Consider the following 20,522-nt stretch of genomic DNA (forward strand, 5'->3'; position numbering starts at 1 on the left):
CCAGAGAATCCAGTACAAAATCCTCCTCATGACCTACAAAGCCCTCCATAACCTGGCCCCATCCTACCTGACTGACCTCCTCCACAGGCACACTCCCACCTGCACCCTCCGCTCTGCCGCTGCCAATCTCCTGTCCCCCCCCCCATCCGGACTAAACTCAGATCCTGGGGGGACAGGGCTTTCTCCATCGCTGCTCCCACCCTATGGAACTCACTACCCCAAACCGTCAGAGACTCCTCCACACTCACCACATTCAAAACATCGCTGAAGTCTCACCTGTTCAGCACTGCCTTCAACCACTGAAGGTCACCTCACCTTCTGTCTCCTTTCTCTGTTCATTTACTTATTTATCTATTTATTCACTTCCCTATGTTCTCTAAATCCCTGTAAAGCGTCTTTGAGTGTTTGAAAAGCGCTATATAAATGTAATGTATTATTATTATTATTATTATTATAAAAAGATATCTGGGCCAGCAGCCCAGACCGTCACGCACGCACGCACAAACAAACCGCCGCTCCCCTCCCACCGCCCCCGTCTACACCTCACGCTGCCTCGGCAAGGCCAGCGGCAGAACCAAGGACCAGTCTCACCCCCCCCCCCCCGGTCACCCCCTCTCCTCTCCTCTCCCATCGGGGCAAGAGGTACAGAAGTATGGGGACCCACACCTCCAGATTCAGGGGCAGTTTCTTCCCGGCTGTTATCAGGCAACTGAACCGTCCTCTCCCCAACTAGAGAGCGGTCCCGACCTCCCGTCTGCCTCACTGGAGACCCTCGGACTATCGTTAATCGGGCTTTACCTCGCGCTGAACGTTGTTCCCCTTTACCCTGTGTCTGTACACTGTGGACGGCTCGATTGTAATCGTGTGCAGTCTCTCCGCTGACTGGGTAGTACGCAGCGACAAAGCTTCTCACTGTACCTCGGGCACCAACTAAACTAAACTAATTTAAACTAAAGTCATAAAGGCCGGGAGAACACAAATACCTGGAGCAAGGAGTCGACGGATCGGAGCACAGGAGGAGGTTCGGACACGTCTTGTAAGTGTGAACTGGTGAGACAAAACCTGCAAGGAGAATGGTGTCAATGGTATCTGAATGGTGTCAAGTTAGGAACAGGGGACGTACAACGAGATCTGGGTGTCCTAGTGCATCAGTCACTGAAAGCAAGCGTGCAGGTGCAGCAGGCAGTGAAGAAAGCCAATGGTATGTTGGCATTCATAGCAAGAGGATTTGAGTTTAGGAGCAGGGAGGTTCTGCTGCAGTTGTACAGGGCCCTGGTGAGACCACACCTGGAGTATTGCGTACAGTTTTGGTCTCCTAATCTGAGGAAAGACATTCTTGCCATAGAAGGTTCACCAGATTGATCCCTGGGATGGCAGGACTTTCATATGAGGAAAGACTGGATAGACTGGGCTTGTACTCGCTGGAATTTAGAAGACTGAGGAGGGATCTTATTGAAACATATAAAATTCTTAAGGGGTTGGAGAGGCTAGATGCGGGAAGATTGTTCCCGATGTCGGGGGAGCCCAGAAACAGGGGTCACAGCTTAAGGATAAGGGGGAAGTCTTTTAGGACCGAGATGAGAAAACATTTCTTCACACAGAGAGTGGTGAGTCTGTGGAATTCTCTACCACAGAAGGTAGTTGAGGCCAGTTCATTGGGTATATTTAAGAGGGAGTTAGATGTGGCCCTTGTGGCTAAAGGGATCAGGGGGTATGGAGAGAAGGCAGGAACGGGGTACTGATTGAGAATGATCAGCCATGATCACATTGAATGGTGGAGCGTACCGGCTGGAAGGGCCGAATGGCCTCCTCCTGCACCTATTGTCTGTTGTCTGTTATTGAGAAAGTGAATCAGTCACCACAGAGATCCCATTACATGCAGCAGGGACGAACGTGTCTGTAAACTCATCTACAGGGCTCAAACGCATGTAGTGGTCAGAGAGAAGACCCTTCTACACCATCACACGCACGCACGCACGTACAAACACACGCGCGCGCACGCACGCACGCACTTACCTGTCACCTCATCTACAGGGTTCAAACAGATGTAGTGGGCAGAGAGAGAGAAGACCCCCTCTACACTGTCACACACACACACGCACGCACAAACACACGCCGCACACGCGCACAAACACACGCGCGTGTCAAACACACTCGGATACACAGATATACACAAACACAGATACACACACACTCTCTCAGGGGGTCACACACACACACAGATACACATACACACACACACTCAGATACACACACACACAGATACACACACTCAGATACACACACACAGATACACACAGATACATACACACACACACAGACACACACACACACTCAGATACATATCATATCATATCATATATATACAGCCGGAAACAGGCCTTTTCGGCCCTCCAAGTCCGTGCCGCCCAGCGATCCCCGTACATTAACACTATCCTACACCCACTAGGGACAATTTTTACATTTACCCAGCCAATTAGCCTACATACCTGTACGTCTTTGGAGTGTGGGAGGAAACCGAAGATCTCGGAGAAAACCCACGCAGGTCACGGGGAGAACGTACAAACTCCTTACAGTGCAGCACCCGTAGTCAGGATCGAACCTGAGTCTCCGGCGCTGCATTCGCTGTAAAGCAGCAACTCTACCGCTGCGCTACCGTGCCGCCCTACACTCTCAGAGGACACACACACACACACACACACACACACACACACACACACTGGTCTCCCCCCTAGACTCCAGCATGACATACCTCAGTTCCTCCATGTCGCGGGTGACGTTCATCGTGAACAAGAGTTGGAGGATTCCCGCTGTGTTCTCCTGAGCGAGGAACCTCAGGGAGTCCAGAATGTGGTTTGGTGGGTGGTTGGAGAGCAGGCCCTGTCACGATATAAACCCACAAACTTCAATAACCCCACGGCCAGCCACGGTGGAGCGGCGGGTCGAGCCGCTGCCTCACGGCGCCAGTGACCCGGGTTCCATCCCGACCGCGGGCGCTGTCTGTCTGTGCGGAGTTTGTGCGCACGTTCTCTCCCCGTGACCTGCGTGGGTTTTCTCCGGGCGCTCCGGTTTCCTCCCGCACTCCAAAGACGTACGTGCGTGCGGGTTTGTAGGTTAATTGGCTTCGGTACAAGATTGTAAATTGACCCCCAGTGTGTGCGTGTGTGTGTGTGTGTGTGTGGGATAGTGTGTGTGTGGGGGATAGTGTTAGTGTGCGGGGATCGCTGGTCGGCGCGGACTCGGTGGGCCGAAGGGCCTGTTTCCGTGCTGTATCTCTAAACTAACGGCTCACCTCTACTTGAGTCACCCATTGTTGATGCAGGCAATTTCTCTCGGTCCCTTTGCTCCTGAACACAGAAGAAACATCATCACACTCAGTCTTTCCCACCGGCCCCATCACCCCCTCTCCCCATCTCCGTAACCCCCTCCCCTCCCCTGACCCCCAAGAGGATTTGAGTACAGGAGCAAAGAGGTCCTTCTGCAGTTGTACAGGGCCCTAGTGAGACCGCACCTGGAGTACAGTGTGCAGTTTTGGTCTCCAAATTCGAGGAAGGACGTCCTTGCTATTGAGGACGTGCAGCGTAGGTTCACCAGGTTAATCCCCGGGATGGCGGGACTGACGTACGTTGAAAGACTGGAGCGACTAGGCTTGTGTTAACACTGGAGTTTAGAAGGATGAGAGGGGATCTTATCGAAACGTATAAGATCATTAAGGGATTGGACACGCTAGAGGCAGGAAACATGTTCCCGATGTTGGGGGAGTCCAGAACCAGGGGCCACACACAGTTTAAGAATAAAGGGTTAGGCCATTTAGAACTGAGATGAGGAAAAACTTTTTCAGTCAGAGAGTTGTGAATCTGTGGGATTCTCTGCCTCAGAAGGCAGTGGAGGCCAATTCTCTGAATGCATTCAAGAGAGAGCTAGATAGAGCTCTTAAGGATAGCGGAGTCAGGGGGTATGGGGAGAAGGCAGGAACGGGGTTACTGATTGTGGATGATCAGTCGTGATCACATTGAATGGCGGTGCGTGTAGGCTCGAAGGGCCGAATGGCCTCCTCCTGCACCTATTGTCTATTGACCTCTTTGCTCCTGTACTCAACTCCTCTTGTTATGAAGGCCAACATGCCATTGGCTTTCTTCACTGCCTGCTGTACCTGCACGCCATTGAAGTAATACAAGCCCAGTCGCTCCAATCTTTCCTCGCACCTGTTGTCTATTGTCTATTGTCACCCCCTCTCCACGTCTCTCTAACCCCCTCCCCTCCCCTCTCCTCCCTTACAACCCTCTCCCCGTCTCTCTAACCCCCCTCCCCGCCCCCACACCCCCTCTCCTTGTCTCTCACCTGCTGCTCGCTGTCGAAATGCCGGGGCGATCGTAGAGCGACTTATAGAACAGAAATCGTCTGTGACAAGCTCCCTGTAAATCTCCCTGTTTCGCGAGAGGGAGCGGGGAGAGAAAAGAGTTTCTGTTTAGTTGAGTTCATTGTCGTCCCGTGTATCGAGGTACAGTGAAAAGCTTTGTCACTGCGTGCTATCCAGTCAACGGAAAAGAGAGTCGCACACGATTACAATCGAGCCGTTCATTTACACACAGAATTACCAGTTTAAGCCTCTTTCAAAGTAAAGACGGACATGACAAAATAATGTGAATATGTCACTGCACGCTAATAACATCATGAAGTGAATTTGCACGCTAATTGATGTTGTTGTTGTTGGTCCTTCAGGTTCGAAGATGACCATGACTTTACTTTCAATAGACAATAGACAACAGACACATGGAGGAGGCCATTCGGCCCTTCGAGCCTGTACGCACCGCCATTCAATGTCAAGTCAAGTCAATTTTATTTGTATAGCACATTTAAAAACAACCCACGTTGACCAAAGTGCTGCACATCTGATGCTGATCATTCTCAATCAGTACCCCGTTCCTGCCTTCTCCCCATACCCCCCCGACTCCGCTATCCTTAAGAACTCTATCTAGCTCTCTCTTGAATGCATTCAGAGAATTGGCCTCCACTGCCTTCTGAGGCAGAGAATTCCACAGATTCACAACTGGAAAAGTTCTTCCTCATCTCCGTTCTAAATGGCCGACCCCTTATTCTTAAACTGTGTGTGGCCCCTGGTTCTGGACTCCCCCAACATTGGGAACATGTTTCCTGCCTCTAACGTGTCCAACCCCTTAATAATCTTATACGTTTCGATAAGATCCCCTCTCATCCTTCTAAATTCCAGTGTATACAAGCCTAGTCGCTCCAGTCTTTCAACATACGACAGTCCCGCCATTCCGGGAATTAACCTGGTAAACCTACGCTGCACTCCCTCATATAAACATAGACATAGAAACATAGAAAATAGGTGCAGGAGTAGGCCATTCGGCCCTTCGAGCCTGTACGCACCGCCATTCAATATGATCATGGCTGATCATCCAGCTCAGTAACCTGTACCTGCCTTCTCTCCATACCCCCTGATCCCTTTAGCCACAAGGGCCACATCTAACTCCCTCTTAAATATAGCCAATGAACTGGCCTCAACTACCTTCTGTGGCAGAGAATTCCACAGACTCACCACTCTCTGTGTGAAGAAATGTTTTCTCATCTCGGTCCTAAAAGACTTCCCCCTTATCCTTAAACTATGACCCCTTGTTCTGAACAATCTTCCCGCATCTAGCCTCTCCAACCCCTTAAGAATTTTATATGTTTCTATAAGATTCCCCCTCAATCTTCTAAATTCCAGCGAGTACAAGCCGAGTCTATCCAGTCTTTCCTCATATGAAAGTCCTGCCATCCCAGGGATCAATCTGGTGAACCTTCTCTGTACTCCCTCAAACGCAATCTTATAATTTTGACCGCTGATTGGGATCGCCGCTAGCTGTGGCGGTATGCTGGCCGAGATGAAGTCATGACTTGCGCTTGACTTGGATTGAAGCGAGGGGGAGTTGCGTAGATCGTCCCAGTCTCACTCTCTTGCGGTTGCAGGGTGACTTGGGCAGGTTGTGTGAGTGGGCGGATGCATGGCAGATGCAGTTTAACGTGGATAGGCGTGAGGTTATCCACTTTGGTGGCAAGAACAGGAAGGCAGATTATTATCCGAATGGTGTCAAGTTAGGAAAAGGGGACGTACAACGAGATCTGGGTGTCCTAGTGCATCAGTCACTGAAAGGAAGCATGCAGGTACAGCAGGCAGTGAAGAAAGCCAATGGCATGTTGGCCTTCATGACAAGAGGAGTTGAGTATAGGAGCAAAGAGGTCCTTCTGCAGTTGTACAGGGCCCTGGTGAGACCGCACCTGGAGTACTGTGTGCAGTTTTGGTCTCCAAATTTGAGGAAGGATATTCTTGCTATTGAGGGCGTGCAGCGTAGGTTCACCAGGTTAATCCCCGGAATGGCGGGACTGTCGTACGTTGTAAGACTGGAGCGACTAGGCTTGTATACACTGGAATTTAGAAGGATGAGAGGGGATCTTATCGACACGTATAAGATTATTAAGGGATTGGACACGTTAGAGGCAGGAAACATGTTCCCAATGTTGGGGGAGTCCAGAACCTGGGGCCACACACAGTTCAAGAATAATAATAATAATAATAATGCATTACATTTATATAGCGCTTTTCAAACACTCAAAGACGCTTTACAGGGATTTAAAGAACATAGGGAAGTGAATAAATAGATAAATAAGTAAACGAACAGAGAAAGGAGACAGAAGGTGAGGTGACCTTCAGTGGTTGAAGGCAGTACTGAACAGGTGAGACTTCAGTGATGTTTTGAATGTGGTGAGTGTGGAGGAGTCTCTGACGGTTTGGGGTAGTGAGTTCCAGAGGGTGGGAGCAGTGATGGAGAAAGCCCTGTCCCCCCAGGATCTGAGTTTGGTCCGGAGGGGGGGGGATAGGAGATTGGCAGCGGCAGAGCGGAGGGTGCAGGTGGGAGTGTGCCTGTGGAGGAGGTCAGTCAGGTAGGATGGGGCCAGGTTATGGAAGGCTTTGTAGGTCATGAGGAGGATTTTGTACTGGATTCTCTGGGGGATGGGGAGCCAGTGGAGTTTTTAAAGGGGTCGGCCATTTAGAACGGAGATGAGGAAAAACTTTTTCAGTCAGAGAGTTGTGAATCTGTGGAATTCTCTGCCTCAGAAGGCAGTGGAGGCCAATTCTCTGAATGCATTCAAGAGAGAGCTAGATAGAGCTCTTAAGGATAGCGGAGTCAGGGGGTATGGGGAGAAGGCAGGAACGGGGTACTGATTGAGAATGATCAGCCATGATCACATTGAATGGCGGTGCGTACAGGCTCGAAGGGCCGAATGGCCTCCTCCTGCACCTGTTGTCTATTGTCTCTTGTCCCGGCCTGTCGAGCTGCAGCAGCAAGACATAGTGGGAACGGCTGGGGACAGGTCGGGATGCAGTGAACGGTCAGAAGTGTCCCACGTGTCTTACTCTGCCCTGTTTGCGCTCCACGGCGCTCTGCTGCGATCGTCTTTCTGCCCGTTTGAACCTTCTGGTGGTTCCCTCAGCGCAATCCCCCGAACCCAGGCTTCATGTTCATTGATAATCAGCCCAAAAAGGTGTTCATTTCATTTAACTTCGTTTAATTCGGTTTAGTTTAGCTTCGTTTAATTTAGTTCAGCTTAGTTTAATCTAGTTTCATTCAATCCAATTGAATTTAATTTAGCTTAATTTAATTTAATTTAGTTTAGCTTAATTTCGTTTAGAAACATAGAAAATAGGTGCAGGAGTAGGCCATTCGGCCCTTCGAGCCTGTACGCACCGCCATTCAATATGATCATGGCTGATCATCCAGCTCAGTAACCTGTACCTGCCTTCTCTCCATACCCCCTGATCCCTTTAGCCACAAGGACCACATCTAACTCCCTCTTAAATATAGCCAATGAACTGGCCTCAACTACCTTCTGTGGCAGAGAATTCCACAGATTCACCACTCTCTGTGTGAAAAAAACCCTTCTCATCTCGGTCCTAAAAGACTTCCCCCTTATCCTTAAGCTGTGACCCCTGGTTCTGGTCTCCCCAACATCGGGAACAATCTTCCCGCATCTAGCCTCTCCAACCCCTTAAGAATTTTATATGTTTCTATAAGATCCCCCCTCAGTCTTCTAAATTCCAGCGAGTACAAGCCCAGTCTATCCAGTCTTTCCTCATATGAAAGTCCTGCCATCCCAGGGATCAATCTGGTGAACCTTCTCTGTACTCCCTCTAAGGCAAGAACGTCTTTCCTCAGGTTAGGAGACCAAAACTGCACACAATACTCCAGGTGCGGTCTCACCAAGGCCCTGTACAACTGCAGTAGAACCTCCCTGCTCCTAAACTCAAATCCCCTCGCTATGAATGCCAACATACCATTGGCTTTCTTCACTGCCTGCTGCACCTGCATGCTTGCTTTCAATGACTGGTGCACCACGACACCCAGGTCACGTTGCATCTCCCCTTCTCCCAATCGGTCACCATTCAGGTAATACTAATTTAACTTTGTTTAATTTAATTTAGCTTAATTCAATTTAGATTACTTTAATTTAGTTTCATTTAATTTATTTCAGTTCAATTTAATTTAGCTTAATTTAATTTAATTCAATCTAATTTAATTTCACTTTGTTTAATTTAGTTTAATTTAGTTTCATTCAATTCAATCTAATTTCATTTAATTTAATTCAATTTAATCTAATTCAATTTAATTTAGCGTAGTTTAATGTAGTTTAGCGTAGTTTAATGTAGTTTAGCGTAGTTTAATGTAGTTTAGCGTAGTTTAATGTAGTTTAGCTTAGTTTCATTTAGATTATTTTAATTTAGTTTAATTTAATTTATTTCAGTTCAATTTAATTTAGCTTAATTTAATTTAGTTTAGCGTAGTTTAATTTAGTTTCATTCAATTCAATCTAATTTAGCTTAGTTTAATTTAGCTTAATTTAGTTGAGCTTAGTTTAATTTAGCTTAATTTAATTTAACTTAGTTTAATTTAATTTAGCTTAATTTAATTTAGATTACTTTAATTTAGTTTCATTTAATTTATTTCAGTTCAATTTAATTTAGCTTAATTTAATTTACCTTAGTTTCATTTAATTCAATCTAATTTAGTTTAACTTAGTTTAATTTAGTTTCATTCAATTCAATCTAATTTAATTTAATTTAATTCAATTTAATCTAATTCAATTTAATTTATCTTAGTTTAATGTAGTTTAGCGTAGTTTAATGTAGTTTAGCGTAGTTTAATGTAGTTTAGCATAGTTTAATGTAGTTTAGCGTAGTTTAATGTAGTTTAGCGTAGTTTAATGTAGTTTAGCATAGTTTAATGTAGTTTAGCGTAGTTTAATGTAGTTTAGCATAGTTTAATGTAGTTTAGCATAGTTTAATGTAGTTTAGCATAGTTTAATGTAGTTTAGCGTAGTTTGATTTAGTTTAGCGTAGTTTAATTTAGTTTAGCGTAGTTTAATTTAGATTTGTTTTGAGACACAGCCCCAGAATGCTTGAATCTAAACGAAATTAAACTGAGATACAGTGAACTAAACGACACTGAACTGAAACTAAGTCCAGTGAGGCCGAACGTGACGGTTTTATCTCTTTTATCAGGATGCTGCCAGGGATGAAGGGCCTCGGCTATGAGGAGAGACTGGGCAGACTGGGGTTGTTTTCCCTGGAGCAGAGAAGGCTGAGAGGGGGTCATGATCGAGGTGTACAAGATCGTGAGGGGCATAGATAAGGTAGATGGCTGGGAACTTCTTCCACTGGTGGAAGGTTCAACAACGAGGGGACATAGATACAGGGTAAGGGGAGGGAGGTTTCGGGGGGACGTGAGAAAGAACTTTTTCCACCCAGAGGGTGGTTGGAGTCTGGAACTCACTGCCTGGGGTGGTGGTGGAGGCGGGAACACTCACAACGATTAAGAGGCGTTCGGATGGGCACTTGAAATGCTACAAGATGCACTTGAGATGGAGTTTAATGCTGATAAGTGTGAGATGCTGCATTTTGGGTCGGACAAATCAAAATAGGACGTACAGGGTAAATGGTAGGGAATTGAGGAATGCAGTGGAACAGAGGGATCTGGGAATAACTGTGCATTGTTCCCTGAAGGTGGAATCTCATGTGGATAGGGTGGTGAAGAAGGCGTTTGGTATGCTTGCCTTTATAAATCAGAGCATCGAGTATAGAAGTTGGGATGTAATGTTGAAATTGTACAGGGCATTGGTGAGGCCGAATCTGGAGTATGGTGTGCAGTTCTGGTCGCCAAATTATAGGAAGGATGTCGACAAAATGGAGAGGGTTCAGAGGAGATTTACTAGAATGTTGCCTGGGTTTCAGCACTTAGGCTACAGAGAGAGGTTGAATAGGTTGGGTCTTTATTCTTTGGAGCGTAGAAGGTTGAGGGGGGACTTGATAGAGGTTTTTTAAATTTTGAGAGGGACGGACAGAGTTGACGTGGGTAGGCTTTTCCCTTTGAGAGTGGGGGAGATTCCAACAAGGGGACATAGCTTCAGAATTGAGGGACAAAGGTTTAGGGGGTAACATGAGGGGGAACTTCTTTACTCAGAGGGTTGTGGCTGTATGGAATGGGCTTCCGGTGGAAGTGGTGGAGGCAGGCTCGATTTTATTATTTAAGAGTAAATTGGATAGGTATATGGATAGGAGGGGATTGGAGGGTTATGGTCTGAGTGCAGGTAGATGAGACTAGGTCAGGGAGAATGGTCGGCGTGGACTGGTAGGGCCGGACAGGCCTGTTTCCATGCTGTAGTTGTTATATGGTTATAACATTCAGGGCTACGGTCCAAATGCGGGAAAACGGGAATCAAAATTAGACTGTGTTTGGTAACGGGCGGCACGGACACGATGGGCCGAAGGGCCTCTTTCTGCGCTGTGGGACTCCATGACTCACCAACACTGCCGGGCGCTGAGAGGCGTCGCCGTAGGCGGTGGACGTGGCGTGCGGGGGAGAGATGTGGGTGTGAGCCTTCCTGAGGGGGGGGGAGAGAGAGACATCGAACAACAGGTCAGCCACTGAATCCCAACGGACACGCCCCATCCCCAAAATCAGATGGAGGGGGTATCTTGTTCACAATCTCTCTCTCTGAACCACCCCCTCCATCACCTGCCCCTTTATCCCTCTCCCTCTCTCCCTCGTACTCTCCCCCTCTCTCTCTCCCCCTCCTTTTCCCTCTCCCTCTCTCTCCCCCCTCCCTCTCTCTCCCATCTCTCTCTCCCTCCGACAGTCTCCCTCCCCTTTACCCCTCCCCTTTCCCCTTCCCTCTCTCTCCCCCTCCCCCCTCCCTCCCTTTACCCCCTCTCCCATCTCTCTCCCCTCTCTCCCCTCTCTCCCCCCCTCCACCTCTCCCTCTCTCTCCCCCTCTCCCTTTCCCCTTCCCTCTCTCTCCCCCTCCCTCCCTTTACCCCTCTCTCCCATCTCTCTCCTCTCTCCCTCTCTCCCTTTCCCCTTCCCTCTCTCTCCAACTCCCCCTCCCACCCTTTACCCCTCCCTCTCTCTCTCCCCCTCTCCCTTTCCCCCTCCCTCTCTCTCCCCCTCCCCCCTCCCTCCCTTTACCCCTCTCTCCCATCTCTCTCCCCCTCCCTTTCCCCTTCCCCTCCCTCTCTCCCCCCCTCCACCTCTCCCTCTCTCTCCCCCTCTCCATTTACCCTTCCCTCTATATCCCCCTTCTCTCTCTCTACCCTCCCTCCCCCTCCCCTTCCCTCCCTCGACACTCTCTCCCCCACTCTCTCTCCCACCCTCCCCCTCTCTCTCTACCCTCCCTCCCCCCTCTCCCCTCCCCTCCCCCCCTTCTCTCTCTCCCCCCCCTCCCTCCTCTCTCTCTCTCTCCCCCTCTCCATTTACCCTTCCCTCTCTATCCCCCTTCTCTCTCTCTACCCTCCCTCCCCCTCTCCCCCCTCCCCTTCCCTCCCTCTCACTCTCCCTCCCTCCTCTCTCTCTCCCCTCCCTCTCACTCCCCCCCTCTCACTCCGTTTACGCCCTCTCCCCCTCCCGGCCTCTCTCTCCCTCACTATGTGTAGATCAGTGCATGTTCCTTTAACATAGTGACCTCACCACTACTAACCACTCCCCATTGTCTTTGGTATAATTGTAACTTCCCCACCTCCAGCTCGCTCTCTAGTGCCAGTGATGACCACGGACAGCTAGGGCATAATGTATGTGCAGTGTTATGAATAAACTTATATATAGTAAAAGACTCTGCCTACGAGTGGCATCCTTTTACATGGTGTCAGATCGGTAGACTTGCGCCTCCTGTTTATCGGTTTTTTTATTTTATTATTTGTTTCTCCCAATTGTGTCCCCTCCTTCCACTTTGCCATGTCTTCCTCGTGTCGTCGTCCGGACACGCTCGTTTTCGATGAGGACATCGTGCACCGCTGGACTGTCTTCCAGCGGGACTACGAACACTATATAGCCATTGCCCATCCTGATGCGACTGCTGCAATAAAAGCCCACCTGCTCCTCAACCTGGCTGGTCCGGAGGCAATGGAACGCTATGCGTCGTTCCAATTCGTCCCTCCAGAGGACCGCTACGACCCGGTATGTCTCATTGCTAAGTTCACTGCCCTGTGCGACATACCCACCAACAATATCATCGAACGTTTTAAATTTTTCTCGCGGCGTCAGACTCCAGGGGAGCACGTTGACGCCTTTATTGCATCTTTAAGACATATGGCTCGGCGGTGCCGCCTTCAAACGATTACACCCGACGAGATGATCAGGGACGTCCTGGTCAACGGTCTCCTAAACTCCAGGCTGCGGGATGAGCTCCTGATGAAGCCTGACCTGTCGCTTACGGACGCAATACATGCCGCACGAATGGCCTCTGCTGTTGGCTCAGTATCCCGGCCGGCCCCCCAGGACATAAATTTCACCAGCCGCCGGCGATTGAATGACCCACAGCCCAGGGTCGCCCCCTCCGCGCCCACTATGGCCACCCCTCGCAGATGCCCAAACTGCAACTTCTCGTCACACAGGTATAACATTTGCCCAGCGCAGGGCAAAACTTGTAATTCATGTGGGAAGCAGAACCATTTTTCTGCAGCCTGTCGTTCTCGTGGGAGACCTGTCCCTGCTCCTAGAGGGAGTCTAAACAACCTTGCAAGCGATAACGCAACCGGTTCCCGGTACCAACATGAGGTCCTCGATGGCTCAGATACGACTTCCTCCCATGGAGACTCTCTGGTGTTTTCGCTCTTGGGAGCACCTGCATTGATAACGGATCCATCCGTGCAAGTTACAGTCAATGGACACTCCTTCCCTGCCAAGGTCGACACTGGGGCGTTTGCCAATGTTATGTCTGTGGGCCTCTTCGAGCAGATAAATTCGGGGGAGAGGGTTACTCCTGACAACTCCCGCCTCCATGCCTATGGGGGAGGCGTTCTGATTGCCGTGGGAAAGGCAACGGTTGTCTGTACTGTTCTGGATACCTCTCGGCCCCTCACGTTCCTCCTGCTAGCATCTGAAAACGTCACCCTGCTGGGCGCCCGTGCATGCCAGGACTTTGGTTTGGTCTCATTTCACCGCGACATCCACCTGGTGCAGGCCCCCATGGACCCCCTGGTCGAGTACCCTGACCGATTTGATGACGTCCTGGGGAAGCTGCCCTGTGCCTACAAGATCGTTGTGGACCCGGGGGTCGACCCAGTGGTCAGACCGGCCCACCGTGTGTCTTTTGCCATGAAGGGCCGCGTGGAGTCCACACTACGTGGCATGGTGGACTTGGGCATCCTCAAGGAGGTGAGTGCCCCCACCCAGTGGGTCTCCACCATGGTGGTCGCTGCCAAGAAGGACGCGAGCGAGATCAGGATCTGTATCAACCCCAAGGACCTGAACCTGGCTATTAAACGCCCGCACTACCCCATGCGGACGGTGGAGGACGTCGCGGCACAGGTCGGTCCAGCCACAGTTTTCTCGGTCCTGGATGCCAAGAGCTCCTTTTGGCAGATCCCGCTGGACGCACGTTCCTCCTTCCTGACCACCTTCAGCACACCGTTCGGCAGGTTCCGTTTCCTCCGCATGCCTTTTGGTATCAACTCGGCAAGCGAGGTTTTTCAGCGTACGATGGAGCAGCTGTTTGCTGGGTTGCCGTGCGCCATCATCGTGGATGACATCCTGGTGTACGGGAGGGACATTGCTGAGCATGACCGACACCTCCGCCAAGTCCTGGACAAGGCTCGTGAGATAAACCTCAAGCTTAATCGAAGGAAGTGTCGGTTCCGCGTTGCGGAAGTCACCTACGTAGGCCACGTTTTCACGGCGGGGGGCCTGAAGCCAGACCCCGAGAAGACGGCGGCGATCACCGAAATGCCCGCTCCCACTGACGTGCCCGGCCTGCAGCGCTTCCTGGGCATGGTCAACTACCTGGGTAAGTTCATACCCGACCTCAGCGAACTAAGTGCCCCCCTGAGAGAGCTGACCAAGAAGGACAATGCCTGGGTCTGGCTCCCTCACCACCAATCGGCCTTCGTAGCCCTGAGGTCCAGACTCGCGCGGACCCCGACTTTGCGGTTTTTCGACTTAAACAGGCCAATTGTCCTCACCTGCGATGCATCTCGGTTCGGCCTGGGTGCTGCCTGCCTGCAGCTCTACGACGACCGACAGCTGCCCGTCTCCTATGCCTCTCGAACAATGACCCCTGCTGAACAGCGCTACGCGCAGATTGAGAAGGAGCTCCTTGCCGTGGTGTTCGCTTGCTCCAAGTTCAGAGACTACGTTCTGGGAAAAACTTTCACCATCGAAACTGACCACCAGCCGCTGGTCTCGATTTTAAACAAGCCCATCCACGCAGCATCGTCCCGCCTGCAGCGAATGATGCTGCAGCTGCAGCGTTTTCAATTCGAAATCGTGTACCGCAAAGGCAAGGAGATGTTCGTGGCAGACACTCTGTCCCGCGCCCCACTACCTTCCATTTCCCGCCATCCGTACGAATCGGCGGACCTGATGGTGTTGAACGTCAACATTGTTCCATCTTGGCAGCTGCAGTCCCTGGTCACACACACTGCCGCGGATCCGGACCTCCAACAGCTTGCGGGCGTCATCCGCCGTGGCTGGCCTGAACGACGGTCTTCCCTGCCGGCTGGTGCCGTGCCCTACTTCCTGGTTCGGGATGAACTGGTGCTGCACGCGGGTGTGGTGGTGAAGGGCCACAAGGTTGTGGTGCCGGCTGCGCTGCGAGATCACTACTTCCAGACTGCCCACAACGGACACCCAGGGGTGGAGGCCACGTTATCCCAGGCCCAAGCACAGTTTTACTGGCCTGGCATGGTCAAGGAGATCCGGGACAGGGTCTCCGCCTGCGCTGCCTGCAACAGCCTATTACCTCATCAGCAGCGTCAGCCTCTCCTGCAGCAGCCGGCTCCCGAGTTGCCGTGGATGGCTGTTGCCGCCGATATTTTCGAGTGGCGTGGCAAACACTACCTGGTCCTGGTGGACTCCTACTCAAGCTGGTTCGAGGTGGACCTGCTGCCGTCCCTCACGTCTGCTGCCGTCATCGGGAAGCTTCGCCGCCACTTCTCGACCTTTGGTTCCCCGGCATCTCTCCAGTCCGACAACGGCAGCCAGTTTACCAGCGCGGAGTTTGCTGTTTTTGCAAATCGCTGGAACTTCCGCCACATCACCAGCAGCCCCGAGTACCCGCAAAGCAATGGACTTGCAGAGCGCGCTGTCCGCAGCGCTAAGGAGCTGATGGAACGTTGCCGGCTTGACAGTTCGGACTTGTACCTTGCCCTCCTCAACCTCCGCAACATCTCCCGGGACCCCGCGCTCGGTTCCCCTGCGCAGCGCCTCCTGTCCCGCACCACTAGACCCCCCATCCCCGTCTCCCAGCAATCCCTGAAACCCACGGCTCGGAGCCCTGCCGCTGTCAGGGAGCGCATCACTGAGAAGCAGCTCATTCGGAAGCGCTCCTTTGACAAATCGTCCCGTCCCCTTCCACCTTTGTTCGCTGGCCAGGTTGTCCGGATGGAGTCGTCCTCCGGCCACCACCGGCTGGCCGTGGTCGTCGGCAATGCTGACTCTCCACGGTCGTACCTGGTCAACTACGAGGGTACCGTGTACCGTCGTACCCGCCAGCACCTGATGCTGGTAAACGAACCTGCACCGCCCCCCGCGATCCCGTATTCGCCTCCCGTCCACTACAAGGTGCCTGATGTGCCTCCTGCTCCGGTACATCCGCAGTCGCCCCAGCTACCTACCCCTCCCTCGCCTGTGCGTGCATCGCTTCCCAGTCCTCCTCCTTCCCCTGGTTCCCCGGCCTCTGTACCCGCACCCGTTCATGCTGCTCCTTCGACCGGCGGGGATGGTGGGTTGCGCACCCGCTCTGGGAGAGTGGTCAGGCCGCCTGTCCGGTACGGTGTGTACGAGTAGTCTGTTTGTAGTTTGAGCCTAGCGCATGAGCCGTGGTCACTTTGTTTCCAAGAGGAAGGATGTAGATCAGTGCATGTTCCTTTAACATAGTGACCTCACCACTACTAACCACTCCCCATTGTCTTTGGTATAATTGTAACTTCCCCACCTCCAGCTCGCTCTCTAGTGCCAGTGATGACCACGGACAGCTAGGGCATAATGTATGTGCAGTGTTATGAATAAACTTATATATAGTAAAAGACTCTGCCTACGAGTGGCATCCTTTTACACTATGTTCCCCCTCCCTCCCCCTTCTCTCTCCCTTCCCCTCTCACCCCACTTTCCCCTTCTCTTCTCCACCCCTCCCCTCCCTCTCCCCCTGCCTTTCCCCTTCCCTCCCTCTCTCTCCCCTCTCTCCCTCCCTCTCCCCCTCCCTTCCCCCTCTCTCTCTCCCCCTCTCTCCCTTTACCCCCCTCTCCCCTCTCTCCCCCTTCTCTCTCTCTCCCCCCTCCCTCCTCTCTCTCCCTCCCTCCTCTCTCTCCCTCCCTCTCTCCCCCTCCCCTTTCCCCTTCTCCCTCTCTCACCCCTCCTCTCTCTCCCCTTCCCTCCCTCCCTCTCTCCCCCCCTCCACCTCCCTCCTCTCTCTCCCTCTCCCTTCCCCCCCCCCACCTCTCCCTCTCTCCACCCCTCCCCCTTCTCTCTCTCTCCCTCTCTCTCCCCTTCCCCCTCTCTCTCCCCTCTCTCCCCTCCCCTCCCTCCCTCTCTCCCCCCTCCACCCCCTTCCCCTCTCCCTCTCCCTCCGTACCTGTGAAGTTCCCCCAGTACCCGCACTCTCTCCCCCCCTTCTCTGTCACCCTCCCCCTCTCCCTCCCTCCCTCTCCCCCTCCCTTTCCCCTCTCTCCCCCCTCTCCCTCCCTCTTCCCCCTCTCTCCCCCCTTCTCTCTCTCTCTCCCCCCTCCCTTTCCCCTTCCCTCTCTCTCCCTCTCTCCCCCCTCCCTTTCCCCTTCTCTCTCCCTTCCCCTCTCCTCCTCCCTTTCCCCTTCCCCTATCTATCTCTCCCCCCCTCCACCTCTCCCTCTCTCCCCATCTCCATTTACCCTTCCCTCTCTATCCCCCTTCTCTCTCTCTACCCTCCCTCCCCCTCTCCCCCCTCCCCTTCCCTCCCTCTCACTCTCCCCTCTCTCTCTCCCCTCCCTTCCCCTCTCCTTCCCTCTCTCTCCCCCCTCCCTCCCTCTCTCTCCCCCTCCACCTCCTTCCCTCTCTCTCCCTCCCTTTACCCTTCCCTCTCTCTCCCCCCTCCCTTTCCCCTTCCCCTCTCCCCCTCCCCTCTCCCCTCTCTCCCTCCCCTCTCCCCTCTCTCCCTCCCCTCTCCCTCCCTTCCCTCTCCCTCGCTCCCTTCCTCTCTCCCCCCCTTCCCTCTCTCTCCCTCTCTCCCTTCCCTCTCCCTCTCCCCCTCCCTCTCCCTTCTCTCTCCCCCCTCCCCCCTCTCTCTCCCTACCCCCTTCCTTCCCTCCCTCGCCCCCCCGTACCTGCGCAGTTCCCCCAGCACCCGCACTCTCTCCCCGACCCTCCGGGCCTCCTGTTGCAGGCCCTGCCTGAACCGGCCCACACGTAGGCCGAAGGCTTTCAGCGCCAGGTCCCGCTGCTTCGCGTCCCGGATTCTCCCCCTGACATCCTTCAGCGCCCGTTCTGCGGGGGGGGAAGAAGAGACCGGGATCGCCGTTACTCTCCCCCTACTCCCATCCCTTCACCGACCCTTCTGCCCCGTGCCTTCTCCAGGATCCGTCCTTCAATAGACAACAGGTGCAGGAGGAGGCCATTCGGCCCTTCGAGCCTGTACGCATTGTGATCGCGGCTGATCATTCTCAATCAGTACCCCGTTCCTGCCTTCTCCCCATACCCCCTGACTCCGCTATCCTTAAGAGCTCTATCTAGCTCTCTCTTGAAAGCATCCAGAGAATTGGCCTCCACTGCCTTCTGAGGCAGAGAATTCCGCAGGTAAAGGGGACGTACAACGCGATCTGGGTGTCCTAGTGCATCAGTCACTGAAAGGAAGCATGCAGGTACAGCAGGCAGTGAAGAAAGCCAATGGCATGTTGGCCTTCATAACAAGAGGAGTTGAGTATAGGAGCAAAGAGGTCCTTCTGCAGTTGTACAGGGCCCTGGTGAGACCGCACCTGGAGTACTGTGTGCAGTTTTGGTCTCCGTATTTGAGGAAGGATATTCTTGCTATTGAGGGCGTGCAGCGTAGGTTCACCAGGTTAATCCCCGGAATGGCGGGACTGTTGTACGTTGAAAGACTGGAGCGACTGGGCTTGTATACACTGGAATTTAGAAGGATGAGAGGGGATCTTATCGAAACATATAAGACTATTAAGGGGTTGGACACGTTAGAGGCAGGAAACATGTTCCCAATGTTGGGGGAGTCCAGAACCAGGGGCCACAGTTTAAGAATAAGGGGTCGGCCATTTAGAACGGAGATGAGGAAAAACTTTTTCAGTTGTGAATCTGTGGAATTCTATGCCTCATCTCCGTTCTAAATGGCCGACCCCTTATTCTTAAACTATGTGTGGTCCCTGGTTCTGAACTCCCCCAACATTGGGAACATGTTTCCTGCCTCTAACGTGTCCAACCCCTTAATAATCTTATACGTTTCGATAAGATCTCCTCTCATCCTTCTAAATTCCAGTGTATACAAGCCTAGTCGCTCCAGTCTTTCAACGTACGACAGTCCCGCCATCCCGGGAATCAACCTGGTGAACCTACGCTGCACGCCCTCAATAGCAAGAATATCCTTCCTCAAATTTGGAGACCAAAACTGCACACAGTACTCCAGGTGCGGTCTCACTAGGGCCCTGTACATCTGCAGAAGGACCTCTTTGCTCCTGTACTCAACTCCTCTTGTTATGAAGGCCAATTGGCTTTCTTCACTGCCTGTTGTACCTGCATGCTTCCTTTCAGTGACTGATGCACTAGGACACCCAGATCTCGTTGTACGTCCCCTTTTCCTAACTTGACACCATTCAGATAATAATCTGCCTTCCTGTTCTTACCACCAAAGTGGACAACCTCACACTTATCCACATTAAACTGCATCTGCCATGCATCCGCCCACTCACACAACCTGTCCAAGTCACCCTGCAACCTCATAGCATCTTCCTCACAGTTCACACTGCCACCCAGCTTTGTATCATCTGCAAATTTGCTAATGGTACTTTTAATCTCTTCATCCAAATCATTAATGTATATTGTAAATAGCTGCGGTCCCAGCACCGAGCCTTGTGGTACCCCACTAGTCACTGCCTGCCGTTCTGAAAGGGACCCATTTATCCCCACTCTTTGCTTTCTGTCTGTCAACCAATTTTCGATCCATGTCTAAGTTTGCGGATGACACGAAGCTGGGTGGCAGTGTTAGCTGCGAGGAGGATGCTAGGAGGCTGCAGAGTGACTTGGATAGATTGGGTGAGTGGGCAAATGCATGGCAGATGCAATATAATGTGGATAAATGTGAGGTTATCCACTTTGGCGGCAAGAACAGGAAAGCAGAGTATTACCTGAATGGTGACCGATTGGGAGAAGGGGAGATGCAACGTGACCTGGGTGTCGTGGTACACCAGTCATTGAAAGCAAGCATGCAGGTGCAGCAGGCAGTGAAGAAAGCGAATGGTATGTTGGCATTCATAGCGAGGGGATTTGAGTTTAGGAGCAGGGAGGTTCTGCTGCAGTTGTACAGGGCATTGGTGAGACCACACCTGGAGTACTGCGTACAGTTTTGGTCTCCTAATCTGAGGAAAGACGTTCTTGCCATAGAGGGAGTACAGAGAAGGTTCACCAGATTGATCCCTGGGATGGCAGGACTTTCATATGAAGATAGACTAGGCTTGTACTCGCTGGAATTTAGAAGACTGAGGGGGGGATCTTATAGAAACTTACAAAATCCTTAAGGGGTTGGAGAGGCTAGATGCAGGAAGATTGTTCCCGATGTTGGAGAAGTCCAGAACAAGGGGTCACAGCTTAAGGATAAGGGGGAAGTCTTTTAGGACCGAGATGAGAAAGTTTTTTTTCACACAGAGAGTGGTGAATCTGTGGAATTCTCTGCCACAGAAGGTAGTTGAGGCCAGTTCATTGGCTATATTTAAGAGGGAGTTAGATGTGGCCCTTGTGGCTAAAGGGATCAGGGGGTATGGAGAGAAGGCAGGTACGGGA

At 51.9% G+C, this 20,522-nt stretch overlaps 1 protein-coding gene across 1 annotated transcript in view; it reads right to left on the minus strand.

Moving 5' to 3' along the window:
* The window catches only part of LOC144611235 (histone-lysine N-methyltransferase 2A-like), a 46,606-nt gene that overhangs the window by 5,624 nt on the left and 20,460 nt on the right, over positions 1 to 20,522 (minus strand). The window contains exons 9-14 of the mRNA XM_078430279.1: positions 17,846 to 18,005; positions 10,863 to 10,941; positions 4,342 to 4,427; positions 3,293 to 3,347; positions 2,753 to 2,880; positions 984 to 1,062 (exon numbers count right to left, since the gene is read on the minus strand). Coding sequence (XP_078286405.1) covers positions 984 to 1,062; positions 2,753 to 2,880; positions 3,293 to 3,347; positions 4,342 to 4,427; positions 10,863 to 10,941; positions 17,846 to 18,005 — 587 coding nt within the window. The remainder of the gene's footprint in view (positions 1 to 983; positions 1,063 to 2,752; positions 2,881 to 3,292; positions 3,348 to 4,341; positions 4,428 to 10,862; positions 10,942 to 17,845; positions 18,006 to 20,522) is intronic.

Source organism: Rhinoraja longicauda, chromosome 39 (genome assembly GCF_053455715.1).
Source record: "Rhinoraja longicauda isolate Sanriku21f chromosome 39, sRhiLon1.1, whole genome shotgun sequence".
NCBI classification, from domain to species: domain Eukaryota; kingdom Metazoa; phylum Chordata; class Chondrichthyes; order Rajiformes; family Arhynchobatidae; genus Rhinoraja; species Rhinoraja longicauda.